This window comes from Nyctereutes procyonoides, unplaced genomic scaffold, assembly GCF_905146905.1.
Source record: "Nyctereutes procyonoides isolate TBG_1078 unplaced genomic scaffold, NYPRO_anot_genome, whole genome shotgun sequence".
NCBI lineage: Eukaryota > Metazoa > Chordata > Mammalia > Carnivora > Canidae > Nyctereutes > Nyctereutes procyonoides.
In genome coordinates, this window is record NW_026575152.1 from 3,194,572 (window position 1) to 3,210,679 (window position 16,108).

At 32.8% G+C, this 16,108-nt stretch overlaps 1 protein-coding gene across 2 annotated transcripts in view; it reads right to left on the minus strand.

The window, feature by feature from the left end:
- The window catches only part of CCSER1 (coiled-coil serine rich protein 1), a 756,597-nt gene that overhangs the window by 182,025 nt on the left and 558,464 nt on the right, over positions 1-16,108 (minus strand). For both annotated transcript variants that reach the window (XM_055313237.1, XM_055313238.1), the window contains exon 7: positions 4,117-4,194. In XM_055313237.1, coding sequence (XP_055169212.1) covers positions 4,117-4,194 — 78 coding nt within the window. The remainder of the gene's footprint in view (positions 1-4,116; positions 4,195-16,108) is intronic.

The window sequence follows — 16,108 nt, forward strand, 5'->3', positions numbered from 1 at the left end:
CTTTTCTATTATATTGTGAGACAAAATGAACTGACAGTGTATACTGATGTCAGAATTAGTATACTGATGTTATATAAAGAACAAAATATCAACAGTGCTTCATTTACAGTTTGTTTTTTTTTTTCCAGTATCTAATGTGACTGAACAATGTTCTTTCAGTGGAGCTTGAGTTTAGGAGGTACCAGGTTGAATCATAGGGAAGGTCTGGGAAATTAAAGAAAACATGCCACAGTGTATTCCTGATAAAAAGATACCATATGCCCTTATCAGATCTATTAATTATGTATTTCTTTTTTTCCAATAATGTTTTATTATATTCACCAGTTTTCCCTTAAGACAGATTCATTGTATTTACTCCTTCTTCCTCACAATTAATGAACAGTTCCATTAATTATATTTCCTACAAGGAATCTGATATATGACCTTATTTGAATACTCAAGGCAGAAAATAAATAGCATGACTTCTAGAAATGAATATTAAATATTCTTCTGTGAAGTAAAGGATATATGTTTATTCTCACATTGGGAAATAAAGTACAAAGGATTAAGTGGAAATAATTCTGCTTTATGTTATTTATAACATGAACCTCTTGCCTTAACTTAGAGTTATCTGTTCTGCAAAACATAATAGTTAATACATATACTGGTACTATGTATTATTTGAGGAAATTTCTATTTATTAACTTGCTTAATGTTATAAAAACCGAATGAAGAAGAATTTGCTGCTGTTCCCATTTTATGGATGGGAAAATTATTACACCAAGTAATAGGGTCACGGTCTTACAGGTAGAAACTCTCAGAATGAGATTTGTCCCCAACTAGGCTAAGATTGCTTCTAATGTTTTCAACTCTTCTGCTTTCTTAAAAATTGATATTGTTTTAAAGCAGAAGTAAGTAATCATTACAGAAACTACCAAACAAATTTAAAGTATGAGGCATTCATATAGTTAATGGTTGATACGCATGTATTTTCTGGGATTACTATTTTTTTCTATATACTATTTATATAACTGAGAGGAAACTATGTTTGTCACTAAGTTTTGAGTTTAGGCTCTATGATCAAGCAGAATTAGCATCATTCCTTTCCCTAATATCCCAGCACTGCATGACAAGATTATTTTTTTTTGAGAAATTAATTTATTTATTTCCACCTCTGTCCTTTGCTTCAATAAGGTGGCTCCGTGCTTCTTAAAGTGAGGTTTGTATCAGGTAAGAAAAATCTTCACAGTTCAGACAATTCCTTTTCTCTATTCTATTTCTAAAATGTACACCGAGAAGATTGTTTCCAGGCTCTGGTTGATTAAAGAAGAGAAGAATAATCTCCAAGGGAAACTAAAAAAAAGGGGGGGGGGACTTCTTTAGTCTAGACTAAATAGTGATTTCTGAAGGTGAGAAAAAGGAGTCTAAGAACTTTGGATTTCACAGGGAGGGGGGACTCCAGAAATATCCCAGAACCACTCTGAGTCAGCTCCTAGGGAAGGTGGCTGGGCCTCCAACAGAGTGGCTCCATTTTGGATCTAGGCACTAGATGCCGAATCTCATTAGACGCTCCAAGAGCCCTAGTATCACAGAAAAGCAGCATTCAGTGGGCCAGGAAAGGCAATGAGAAAACTACATTTGTTTATATTTAGATCTTGAAAATTGGTGAATGGAGGGTATTCTTTAATGCCTTTGTATACTCTTGAAGTAGGGTGTAAAGAAAAATAGAATTGAATTCATTTCCTACTGTTGAATTTATCACAAGATAAGGATATAGGGAGGTAGGATAATATCTTTTGCTAATATATCTAATCAAAGAAAAGATAATTTTTTGGGAAAAAGAGACTAAAATCTGGAGATCATGCTTCAATGAAGTGCAAATAAACTTTAAAATAGGGGATAAATATGGGTGACCAAAAGAACATGCCCATGATAAAGTTTATTATTATGGAGAGGTCAGGAAACAATAAGCCAGCTTCAGCTTCCAGATTGTTAGTTCCAGGAATGGACTAAGGCTACTAATAACTGTGTATGTACAAATAAAAGGATTACTTATGAAAGAACAGTAATATTTGGTGACTCCAAGGCATTAGGTGTGGAATATCTACCTGACTGAGCCTAACATAGGGAGAATGGAGGCTGGTTATATTGGAAGTGATTAGAGGGTTGAGAGAAATGAAGGAGAATGGCAGAGGGAAAAAAAGAGTAGCATAGGGTGGAATGGGCACATCAAAGTTAACAATGTCAACTTGTTTCAGTGTTATTCTATAAAAAAGAAACATAAACACTGTCATTAGCAACCAAACAGTCTATTTTCTCTCTTTTCTTCTCAAACTCACAGATGACTAATCCTGAAATGTTATGATTCTATTATGATTATTTGATAAAGTATTATTCCCACGCATGCAAAATTAGTATACCTTGGCCCTTCTGTAATGATGTTGTGGTAAGTAACATACCATTTGGGTAAGTCACTCTGAATGCTTTATTAAAAAATAGAGATTATACATTTGCCTTTTGTTTGCAAATATGTGTCCATAACAATTGTGTGTGTGTGTGTGCCCAATTGTATGAACTTGGAATCCTGGAAAATTCTCAGCGCCAGGAATGTGACTGGGAAGTCTGTGAGTTTATGGTAGTATGTGTATAAAATTGTCCTTCATACATCTTTTTCTATGAAGGGATACACTCAAATGCTTTCATGACCAGGCATGAATGCAATAGGTGATGATGAGAATAGTGGTGAATAAGGACCCTTACCCCTTATTTACATAAAAGCTCCTCATTTATATTTATGAAGTATAGCAGTTTTACTTCAGAAATTCAAACTTTAATTTTTGACACTATTAAATACTATTGAGATGTTTCTATATATGATAAAAGTATACATGATATTCCTTTCACAAAAGAAGTAAATTAAGAGGCACTATAACTACAGTGGCTACCAACACCAATATTATATAAGTGCTTAGAAGTTTTAATTTCTTATAAAACCACTTACACACATTAACAGGGGAATAATATTGATCTCTTAGAAGCAGTCACAGAAACTAAAACAATTATATTTATAATAACTTTGTGTCAGCATATTTTGGAATATATCTGACCTTTTCTTTTACCTCCATTAAAAAATACATTAATTTTGAAGGAGTATAGCCACTTTCAATATATTAAAAAGAGAAAATGATTTCTAGTAATGCTTTGAGAATTCAATTAAAATCTTGTTAAAGATGTGATTCTTTTGTAAATTTTGTCCCATATACCATAAGATGTTACATGCAGTAACACTAAACTTTAAAGTTTTAGTATTTTCTCCTTTATTGTAGAATAATAGACTTCTCAATAAATAACATAATCAGAATACTATTCAGTATTTAATAATTCTCTGATCTAAAATAACCTTTTAACAATTATTATTGTCTATCATTTTTTAAAAATTTATTTATTTTAGAGAGTAAGCGTGAGCAGAGGGAGGAGCAAAGAGAAAGGGGGAATTTCCAGCATACTCCTTGCTGAGCCTGGAGCTCAATTTGGGGCTAGATCTCAGGACCCTGAGATCATGACCTGAACTGAAATCAAAAGTTGAATGCTTAACTGACTGAGTCACACAGGTGCCCCTTATTTATCATTAAGCAACAAAGCATCTATAATTAGACAAAAGACACACAATGGTATTTGTAGCTTTCTATTATTCTCATTTTAACAATACAGCAAATTATGAGCTAGAGTCATCAATGAAAATGTAACCAGCTAATGAAAATGTAACCAGCTAATGAAAATATAATCTCTCAATGAGGACTAAATAATTCTTCTTAAATTTATTACTTAAATTAAGATACATAAGATATTCGAAAACTCTACTTCATGTGACATCAAACTATTACAAAGAAATTACTATTTGTTACATGCAAGGCAAATGAGGTAGTCTTTTAAAGCATTAACTTCTATTTCAAACTTTACTTTCATTTACCAACCAGAATGACAACAAAACCACAACAAATATTTTACCATTTGAAATAAGTTAATTACATATTAAGCAGCTCACCTTCTCATCTAAACCATGAATTATTTTACGTATTAGAGTATTTAATTATCCTAAAAATACCTTAAATAATTATTTTTTTGTTTATTTTTTACCTTGAAAGGCAATGGCTCTTCAGTAAGAGGACTAACAGGAAGTGAAGTGGTGCTACTTGCCGGGCTCATGTCTGCACTCTGCAACCAAAACACAATTGAATTAAAGAGATACATTTTGGTAGTTATTTTTATTATTCCTAATTTAGAATCAAATACTTCTTCTTAATATAAAAACAATTAAATAAAATATGGATGTAGAAAAAGTCATATTATGTCATATACTGAATCATTCCTTATTTAGAAAGAAAGAGTTATCTGAATAATTAGTCTAATTATCACTTCTTACTGTACAATTCAAGTGCATTTTATTAAAGAGCATGATCACCTTAATAGTAGGGCAGTATTTAAAATTTTATTTGTTTACTTTAGATATTTGCTTTTTTTTTAAAGTTATACTGTATCTGTGACGGTTCACTGTGCTATTTCTATGTCTTTCAGACTGATTTTCAAGCACATCTTTAAAGTATTATTGACTTTTATTAGTGAAGATTTAAATAATTATATCCAGCTTTTATTCATTACAAAAGCTGTATCTGCCATTAATATAAAATTGCAAAATATTAAATTTTTAAATTCCCATATTCATAGCCTTTGATATTTTATAATCTTTCTTACATTCTGCCAAACAAAACAAAAAGAAATGTAAGAGTAAAGGATTTACACAAAAAGAGAATTACTGGAATGTTGCTAATGCTGTTCTTCTAGTCCTGTAAAAGTGTAATCAATTAAAACATTTTATTTTATCTTTTTAATTAAAACACTTTAAATAAGATGATTAGCCTTAAAAAGGAAGAATGGATGAGAAGACGGTTACCATTATTTTTTCTAAAAGCAAGAAAAAATACTAATAATAGGTGGCAACAGAAGTTATGTTACTATATCCTTAACTCACTCTCTCAGAATAATTCTCCCTTTTAAGTAAATAAGCAAATAAAATACTGAAAAGAAAGCACAGCAACATTTTCCAGCTTGGTCAATAATTGTGCCTGCACTGAAATACAGAAAATTTTGCAGTGAAGCTTAAAGCAAAAGAATAGATTAATTTTGATTATAATAAGGGAATAATTAAACCAGTTTGGCTGATCTAAGTGCCCAAAAAGAACACATTCAAAGAATAGATGTTGCAACTGTTATAATTCTTAGAGTCTCTTTCCATTCATGAGATTATTTTCAATTCATTTCATTCAGGTGTACCATAAATTGGACATATTTTAAATATCCTTAAAGCAGAATTATTTCAGCAACAATGCATAACAGCCATAAACAGAGGAACCAACATACCCAGTACAATTTTTATGTAACATGTGCTGCACCTACTTCTGAAATTGATGTAAGGGTGCACATTGACTTAAATTATCTAAAGGAGGAAATTAGGTAAAAACTGCGCAATAAGCTATTGAAGGAAGCAGAAAAACACATAGACTAGGTAATTGAGGTAAATTAGCTACTGACTTAATTTCTAAATTTATTCAGAACTTCTTGTCCATTATCTGATCAAAATCAGGAAATATTCTGAACTTCCCCTGACTTCCACTATCTGATTATATGACATAATGGAGAAACAAAGGTTTTCTTAGAAGTAAATTTATCACAGGATTCTAAAATTTAAAAAAATGAGTGAAACTTTTTTTTCCCCACACTAGAAAAACAAGCTTCCTGAGCTATTTGTTTCATGAGATTTCTTATGAGAAATTAAGAAGGTAATAAAACACAGTTCATGTATAGTTGAATTATCTCATCTTTTTATGGAGAACTGATATTCTGCATAGCATATTAAAGTATCATGCCCTTAAAAATCATATATTCAGGAGACAAATGACATTAAGTTGTGAAAATTTAAAAGCCTGTATCATATTCTTGCAGATGAAGATTTTTGAACTTCCGTAAGAACAGAACCAAGATCAAACTTCATGGTTAACTTCTTTTAAAGTTGAGATCTCCCACAACTTCCCAGAAATAAATGTGTCATTCTAAGCACTGTTAAAAAGCAGACTCTGAAATTTGCATCATCTAACCTTGATTCTTCGAATGTCATTCTTAAAGAAAACTGTGTTCCAGCTTTAACTTTCAAATCCATCTTATAGTATGACACTTTAATTCTATTGCTCTTAGGGAATTTTGAAAACATGTTTAAAAAAAAACAAATTAATCTTATATGACATCCGATATACTGCACTTAGTTATTAAAATGAAAATACATAGCAAAAATAGAAAAACCATATCTTAATTTTTAGCTTATTGTTTTTACATTTGCATTTCAGTGATCCAATTTGCTTACACTTTTTGATATCTGATACTACAGTAAATCCTTCACATATACATTTTATCCATATCTCATACTTTAATTAACTTATCCTTTCATTTAATGATAGCAAATTTAATGTAATTATGTATCTAAATACAGATTAACAAAGTACTTCATAAGTTACGTTTGAAGTTTTTAAAAGCTAACAGTGTATGTTCTTTCACAATTTTCTTCATAAAATATTTGTTAGAATCATGGCTTCATCTGCTTTTGATATATTTCTGAGGTATGGCCAGTTCTCAATAATTTAAAAGTGACTATCTTTGGAATATAGAATTATTCTGTAAAATAAAATCATCCTAAGAAAAGGAATCTCAATTCATGTAATATGCTTTGACTTTCTAACCCAGTAGCGACTGCACAAGATGTTCTTTACAGGTTATAAGAAGTCTATCCTAATTCCAACAATTGTCTAAAAACCGGATTTTCTGGTTCTAAGTCCAATAGATACCTGCTTCTTTCTAACATTAGGATGATTGAATAATATGAACTTACTATCAAGACATAGAACATTTTCATCAAAATGTTCCCTCGTGCTCCTTCGCATTCACATGCCACCCTTTTCTGGTCCCAGGAAACACCGATATGCTGTATCACTATAGATCAGTTTTGCCTTTCTTAGAATTTCACATAAATGGAAATGTACAATATGAACTCTTTTGTACCCATGACCTCAGCCAGAGGCCGAGACATAACTGACTGAGCTGGCCAGGTGACCCAAGAATGTTGATACTTTGAATGACAAATCTTCTCTAAGCTTCTATTCCTTTTATTATTGAAAAATAAAATATGTACTCATTGTAATAGCCTTGACATACTACTCTGTTTTCTTTTGACTTGAAGAAATGAATTCCTAACTGATTCACAAATCATGTATACTTGATACTATAGATGGATATAAAATTGTCAAGTTAGTCATTTATATAATATTATAATTAAAATTGTTTTGAAATATTCTTCATAAAATTCATAAATTAGGGAGTTACTTTCTAAAAATGTATTTTATCTTACTATTATTTTTAAGTGATCTGTACCCAATGTGGGGCTCAAATTTATGATCAAGAGTGGCAGCTCTACTGACTGAACCAGCCAGGTGCCCCAGAAGATGTATTTTCCCAATGATTTTTGGAGGAAATATGCTAATTTTATTAAATAAAATATTCCTTATTAATGCCCAATCCCTAGATACGCATTTTTTCTAATAAAGGAACCCTGTCTCCTTGGAAAAATTACTGATTCCAGGGGTGGGGCAAATAATGTATTAGGTGATTCTAGACTATCTTGTTGTTCCAGACATTAAGAAAATGCTTAAAAGATAAAAAGATGGGTATGCAAAGAGATAAAGAGGCCAATGTGAAAGAGCTCCCAATTGCCATCATTGGAACAATTTGAGCAACAAAATAAATAAACAGTATTGGAGTTATAATTCAAATGATAAAACAAAATTTTAAAAATCATCAATTCATATATAAATAAGGAACTGAATAAATACTTGGAGAGAAGAGACAAATCTATCTTACAGAAGAATTTCATATAATTTATGTAGATACTCCCTCCTTCTCATCATGTGAAACTTAAACCTCATCTCCCAATCCCTAGGCTGTGTTTTAGTCAGTTAATTCCAAAGAGTAGAGTATGAAATAGGGAATGGTAACTTTACAGTCATCAAACATTACCTCATCAAGTGATCAAGGTAAACACCATGTAGATAGTATGACATAAAATAAGAGGATACTTCACCTCTGTGGTCTTTCTCCCACCTCAGTCTAATTATGAGAAAAATATCAGACAAACTCAAATTGAGGGACACTGCAGAAAATCTAACAAGTAAAAGTCAAGGTCATCAAGGACAAGGGAAATCTGAGGACCAGATCATGTTATTAGAAAAACATGACTAGGGCAGCCCTGGTGGCTCAGTGGTTTAGCACCACCTTCAGCCCAGGGCCTGATCCTGGAGACCTAGGATCGGGCTCCCTGCATGGAGCCTGCGTCTCCCTCTATGTCTCTGCCTCTCTCTCTCTCTCTCTCTCTCTCTCTCTCTCTCTGTCTCTCACGAATAAATAAATAAAATCTTTAAAAAATGACTAAATATAATGCGATATCCTGGATAAAATCCTGCAATAGCAAAAAGAATATTAGGGAAAACTGGTAACATTTGAATTCATTGCTAAGTTTAGTTAATAATAATGTACTCATATTGGTTCTTAGTTGTGACAAATGTACTCTGCTGAGGTAGGATTAAAAAAATAGGGGAAACTAAATGAGGGTATATGGACATTCTCTGTACTACTTCTGCAACTTTTCAATAAATATGAAAGTTTAAAATAAAAAGTTTTTTAAAAAATATTCTTCATTAGCAATATAACCAGGCTTTTTCAGGATTATAACACAAGACTGTCATTGTACTCAGCTTCTAAGCTTTCATTAGGGCTTTTACAACTTCATTAAAAATGAATTTTGACAGACTATTTTATTGGGATGCATAACAGCTCCACTAAAGAATCTTTAATCTTCTATGAAGAGCTCACTGAAAAGCTGATGCTAAATTGTTTGCATGCTTTTATGTTCCCTACAGGAATGTTGAAGGAAAGCTTCAGCCATACAAAATGATCTATTTGTTTGGGTACTCTTAAGGTGCTTGGTAGAATGAGTTTGCATTATTAATATTTACTGAATGCCATAATTCTATAGAACAGATCCATTAATTATACCTCCCCTGAAAGAATAATTAATGGATCTGTCCTATGGGATTAAAGTTTATTTATAAGAATTTCTTGAAGTGAAACATGATCAATTGGGCTCAAATCTGTTGAGTACATAAACAGGTTTGAGTATAAGCGAAATATTCTTTAAGCCATTAGGGTAAATTGTATAAGGTAATCCTGTAGGTCTAATAAAATTAAATGTTTATCTAAATGTGTTAACTCTAATTTGAGCATGCATTCTTATAGTTATAAAATTATATTTAAAAAATGCACCACATATTACAGTATTCTGTTGTTTTAATAATCAATGGTGTTGTTGCTGAGAATTTGGATTTCTGTAGTATAAATGGGCTACTCTAACTGAAAATATTTTCCTTTTTCAGAGGTGCCAATTTTCTGTGAAGATTCAGTCATTTATTTGTTCAGCGATCCAGTAAGTATTAAGGACACGTTAGGCTTCCCTGGCCTTAGATTTTAATTTTTACCATGACTCATCTCACTGTTAAGATATTGTTGTCCGAAGGACTAAGAAAAGGAATGGATAATATCTAATTGTGTCACAAAAAGGCAGTCATTATATATTAGTGGGCATATTCTTGAGAGCTAATTTGTGTCCATCAAGTATATCCTACAAATGGCAATGAACAGATAGCCCGGGGCTCCTCCAGTCCAGGGAGCTGACCAATGAATATCAGGTACACTTCTGTGAGGAACCAAGTTAGCCATGGGGAAGCTGATTCCACTCACTTCATTCCTTAAGTCATATATATTCCTTATTTACTTTTTATTTTTTTGGCAGTAAACCAAAATGAGAGCAACAGTAAATTGAACTCAAGGTCTAAATCAAGACTAGCTCTTTATACTTTGGCCAACTTCAACAACCTTATCAATTTGAGTCAGGTCTTTTATTGGTACTATTTTCTCCAAATGAAAATGCAAGTTTTTTCTTTTTTTCCTTTTGTAATATCTCCTTGTAGGTGATATCTGCTGTTTTTGCCTAAATGTTGTTAGCATCTAATCCATTTTACTATGTTAACAGCATTTGAGTTTCCTTTGGGGAGTGATTTCTCCTAAACTTTCAATGCATTTGTTTTGAGTATTACTGATGCAATATCCTTGAAATAGGTGTGAGCATATAACCAAGGTCTAGCCAAACTATTCTATTGGATAGAAAAAAGCAAGGCACATGAGGCAACTCATTTAAATGAAACGCAGATATGGGAATTGTGTTGGAATTTTGAGAAAGAAATGCTCTCACTCAGGTAATGTTGCTAAGGTCATAGAATGAATTTCTATCTGAATTGTCAGAGGCCATCAGGTGGATGGTATATTCCTAGGAACAAATCTAACACAGAGCCAATCCGACAAAGAAGAAAAAGCAATGGAGTCCTAAGTATATATCTGACATACTGACAATCTAGCTCTACATAGCTAAATAATTTTCACGAAACAATGTGGCTCACATTTAAGCATCCTTTCTTCATATATATATATATATATATATATATATATATAAAGATTTAATATATATATATTAAGATTTTACTTATTTATTCATGAGACACACAGAGAGAAAGGCAGAGACACAGGCAGAGGGAGAAGCAGGCTCCATGCAGAGAGCCTGACGTGGGACTCAATCCCAGGTCTCCAGGATCACACCCTGGGCCAAAGGCAGCACTAAACCGCTGAGCCACCCGGGCTGCCCTTAAGCGTCCTTTGTAAATCAGGAATAAGCACCATGGTTGGGAAGTTACATGCTATAGAATCTAAAATTTGGAACTGGCTGGCAATACTACTCTATTCAAAGCTGGGAAGTTAGCAATATTTATGTGATAGTAAAGTAATTTATTATTTTCTAAATTTGGGGTGACTCAGTGTACATATTTTTAAATTTGGAGCTTTGTAAGATTTAGTAAAAAAAATTGCCTATATATAAAATGCCTGTTTACTTATTCTTTTTTAAAATTGTGTGTGTGTGTGTATATGTATGGATATATATTTATATATATTCGGACACACACACATATATAGGGAGGTTATATATATTATAATTGTACATATACAATGTATACAATTTACTTTTAACTAGATGACACATTACATAGCCCAAATTACAAATGGTGCAACATCTTTTTCCAGGAAAAAGTTTGTATGATACTCCTAGTCCCCAGCCATCCAGAGGCCTCTAATTTTACCGATTTATTGTATAACCTTCTACAGATCATATATATATATATATATATGTGTATATATATATATATACATATATGATAGACATATAGATAAATAAATAGATAATAGAAACACACATTAACATTTATACATTGCAGTTGACCCATGAACAACACAGAGTTAGGGTGCTGACACCTGTGCAGTCAAAAATCTGCACATAAATGTGCACATTATTTTGACTCCATCAAAACTTAATTACTAATAGACTACTGTTGACTAGAAATCTTATGGAATAAAGAGTGATTAACACATATTTTGTATATTACATTATTATGTACTGTATTCTTATAATAAAGTAAGCTAGAGAAAAGAATATTAAGAAAATTATAAGAAAAAATATATTTACAGTACTGTACAGTAAAAAAACTGCATACATGTGGACTGGTGCCATTCAAACCCATGCTGCTTAAGGGTCAAATGCAAACACACACACACACAGATATCAATCATTGAGTTTTTCTTCTTTTAACATATAGAATAATATGTTTTACAAACTGTTCTTCAACTTGCTTTTTTGAAATTACTATGTATTTGTATATATTGAGTACCCTAATTCTTTTACATAACTGTATATTATTCCAGTTTATGGGTCTATCACAGTATAGTGATAGCATACTTTTGTCAAGCTATGGTAAATGTATAAAGAAATACAAATCAATTAGAATCCAAGCACTTTTTTTTGTCTTTGAGCCATATTAGAGCTTCACCATCTAAACAAAGTTCTTCTCAGCTCATCATTTAAAAAAATTAAAATCAAATACCAAATATAATTACTTTACGCCAGACATGCTGCAACATAACTGAGGAGAGCAATAGCTAATCTTATTACCAGTATATTTAAACCAGCTTACTATTGTTGATGGTAGTATAGATTACCTCAACAATGATTAAGTGCATTAATTTTATTTTGCTTTTTATTTGCTTCAATTTTAGAAAATTGCAGTGTCTACTCATATCTAAATTCTGGGAGTGCATGGTATTTGAACTTTATTTTTTTACTTTTATTTATTTATTTTTTTTTTGGTATTTGAACTTTAAAGTTCCTATATAATTCTCCCAAGTTATTGTACAGATAATGTGAGACTGAATCCCTAGTTTAACCCACTATTTTTTTCCCGGGGAGAGAAGTTTGCTTCCTGACCCATAATCCCCGAAGCTAGATGCAAATCAATTACTGCTGGATCTCCATATGCCTTGGTCTATGAGTTGAGTCTCTATTATCCCTCACTTTGTTCATTTTCTTGAGCATTCTTGGTATTTCTGGCTGTTGCCAACTTCAAATTATGATCCCATTCTATTAACAATATATAATGAATAGTTTTGAGAACCTATCACAAACCAGATTTTGTGATGTATATTTAATGAAAACAGTCCCTGTCTGATTCCAATTATTTTAAGTTCTTTAAGGGAGACAAGCAAGTGTTAAAAGAATAAACTAGAAAAGGGAATAACTATACAGATAGATTAGATAGATAAAAAGATAGACAGATCGAGACATAATCCAATCACCCAAAGACAATCACCGATAAATCATCTATGTGCTTTTCCCAGTCTTTTTCTGTGCAAAGTAATTGATTGAAATTACTGTACATTATCCTAAATTTTGGACCCAGATTATATTCTCAAGATTCTTTTCACATCAAATGTTTTCTTTCAATGTGCTTTATGATGAATGCACAAAATTCCACCATATAAGCATAATTTTATTCTTCTTGCCAGGCAGGCTTCTACTTTTAGATGTTTTTTATTTCCATTTTTTCTTTAAAATTAATGCTGTGATAACATTCTCAAAACAGTTCTGTGATTATATCTTTTAAAATATTTATAGAGTCATAAAGTCTCAGTTAAAGGATATGCATGTATTCTTGGCTATATTTTGCATTTATTATTGAATTTTCCTCCAAGGCTAATGTATTGATATTTACTTCTACTTGAGAAGACTCAGAGTTCTAAATTTATTGTACTTCAAAAGGGAAAGAGAAATATATCAGGTTATTCAATAGGCTGGGATTTACCAATTGGTTAGTATTAGGGGAAAATATATTCTTAAATGTCATTTGAATAAACTCTAAATAGATTAAAGTGCTAAATTACAAAAAAAAAGTACTTGGAGAAAATATAAGTAAACATTACTTACCAATTATCACAGAATGATTAGGACTTTTTAAAACATAAACATATTTAAATCATAAAATCAAAGATTGATATGTGATTATGTTTACTTTTCTTAATAATAAAAAACAATTATAAAGCAAATAAAATATTTGAAAAAGTTAAAGTTTGAGAGAAACACTTGTTTCTCCTTCCTGGCATTTCTTTTCATGTAGAAGGAACTCTCCCAGTGTTATATTTTCAGCTTCTCTGAATAGCAAAGAAAGGTTCACTTTTCCTGCTGATAAATTTGAATGGATGAACTCAGCGTGCTTTGCTCAGTTCTTTCGTCTTTCTTTTGTTAGCAGGGTATATGTATTCTGTTCGACTACTATGCAATAGATTTTGTATTGCTAAGTTTTTAGCAAGGTCTTTAAGTCTCAGATCATAAGAGTTTAGCCTGAAAGGCTGTCTACAGCTTATGGAGGCCATAGGTTACGAGCTATTTTTATATCCTTGTGAGTCTTAGGTGATGATGTGGGGGGTGGATGGGCCTCAGCAAAGCCTCCAGGTCCCATGAACCACAGAAAGACAAGGCCATGTGTAGTCTCAGCCAAAACACAGATGCCAAGGTTTCAGGAGTTGTTGCACACTTACGCTGGTTGACCTTAAACTATACAGAACAGCTTGCTATTCGCAGATTAGGCTGGCTTCGTATTGAACTGGAAGGAAAGAAAATCTTTCCATTCTTGGACTTTTTCAGTGTTGGTAGGTATGACCATGTTGGCAGCTTTTAAACTGAAAGGCAGTTAAATTCTTTGCTACAGAGGGTTAGTAAGCTTCTAGCTTTAAATTCTGAGTGTCAGGCTTAATAGTTAAAGTTGAATATGTTGGAGTGCCTGGTCGCTTAGTCAGTTAAGCATCTGACTTTGGGTCAAGTCATGATCTTGGGGTCCTGAGATTGAGCACTGCAATGGGCTCTGCACTCAGTGGGAAATCTGCTTGTCCCCCTACCTCCCCTCCCACTGTGTTCTCTTGCTTTCTCTCAAATTCATAAATAAATAAAGTCTTAAAGAAAAACCCTGAAACTGGATATGTAGCCTGATGTTGATACCTTTTAGAGTGGCCTCCAAAAATATCTGCTTTCTTGTATTTACACTTTTGCATGAATCCCCTCCCCTTAAGTATGGACTGGACATGGTAACTCACTTACAATGAATAAAACAGGGCAAAAAACTAGATTAATAGAGACTGCAGAAAGGTTAAGTGTGGAAAGTAAAAGACTCCTTAGAAGGTGACTATAATATGTTGGGAGATGATGGTGGTTTAAATAAGGTTTTTATCAGTGTGACTGGGGACAATTGGATGAAGAGTGTATATATTTTAAAGTGGAATGATCAAATTCCCTAATTTTTTGTATGTGGGCTTCAAGAGAAATAGAGGAGTCTGAGGTTATTTCTAAGGTTTTGCCTGAGCAAACAAAAGAATTGCATAGAAATTTATGGGCATAGAAAAAAACTGCATAAATAACATTTGAAGTGAGGGGGGAGCAGACAGGTGACCCTAAAATATGCCATTTTGGCATGTAGATTATGTGAGCTAAAGGCAGCCAAGACTCACTGGACTTGAAAAAACTTTTACCTCTCCCTTAACTCCCCAAAATATTTGGGGGGGGGTGGCCCAGAAAGAGAGTTATTACCAGAGATGACTTTTTGTTGAAGGACCTATCTGTGTGGCAGGGCAAACATTTAATTACCAAACGCCTGCTTTTCTTATTGTCCTGTGAATTACCTTCCTCCCCTTTGAAGTCAGAGTCCTACTACATTCCTTAGCTCAGAATGACATATAAGCCTCAAGTGACCTATTTGTTCTTGGGTTCCTTCTTTAGGGCTCTGGTACATATAAAATCCAATTTGTGTTTTTCCCGTTAGTCTATCTAATGTCAATTTGATTATTAGACCAGCCAAAAACCTAGAAAGGAAGTATGGAAAAGTGTTCCACTCCTAGAGAGGAGAAAACAATCGGCAAATCAGTTTATTCAAGTTAAATTTGAAATTTCAGTTGAACATCATAGTAGAGATATCAGGTAGCACTTGGACACTGTGGAGTAGAGACGTCAGGTAGCACTTGGGTATGCATGGATGGCTGAAATAGGACAGAGAACAAGATCCTGGAAAAAAATGGGTTCAAGGAGCTGACATGCTAAAGCAAACCGACAATTTATATAAATCAGAACGATTTTAGGAGCAATATTGGAAATAGGCTAAATGAGTAAGGATCTATAAACTTCAAAGAATAGAGGAAGAGGTATGATAAGAGTTTAATGAAGATTGCAATAAAGAGTAGGATAGTCTAATGGCATGAGCTTCAAGCCATCCAGATAGCTAAGAGACACATGAAAAGATGCTCCATATCACTTGGCATCGGGGAAATATAAATCAAAAAAACACAATGAGATACCACCTCATATCAGTCAGAATGGCTAAAATAAGCCAGGAAACAACAAATGTTGGTAAGGGTTCAGAGAATGGGGAACCCTCATACACTGTTGGTGGGAATACAAGCTGGTGCAGCCAGTCTGGAAAACAGAATGGACATTCCTAAAAAAAAGTTGAAAGTAGAGCTACCTTATGACACAGCAAATACACTACTAGGTATC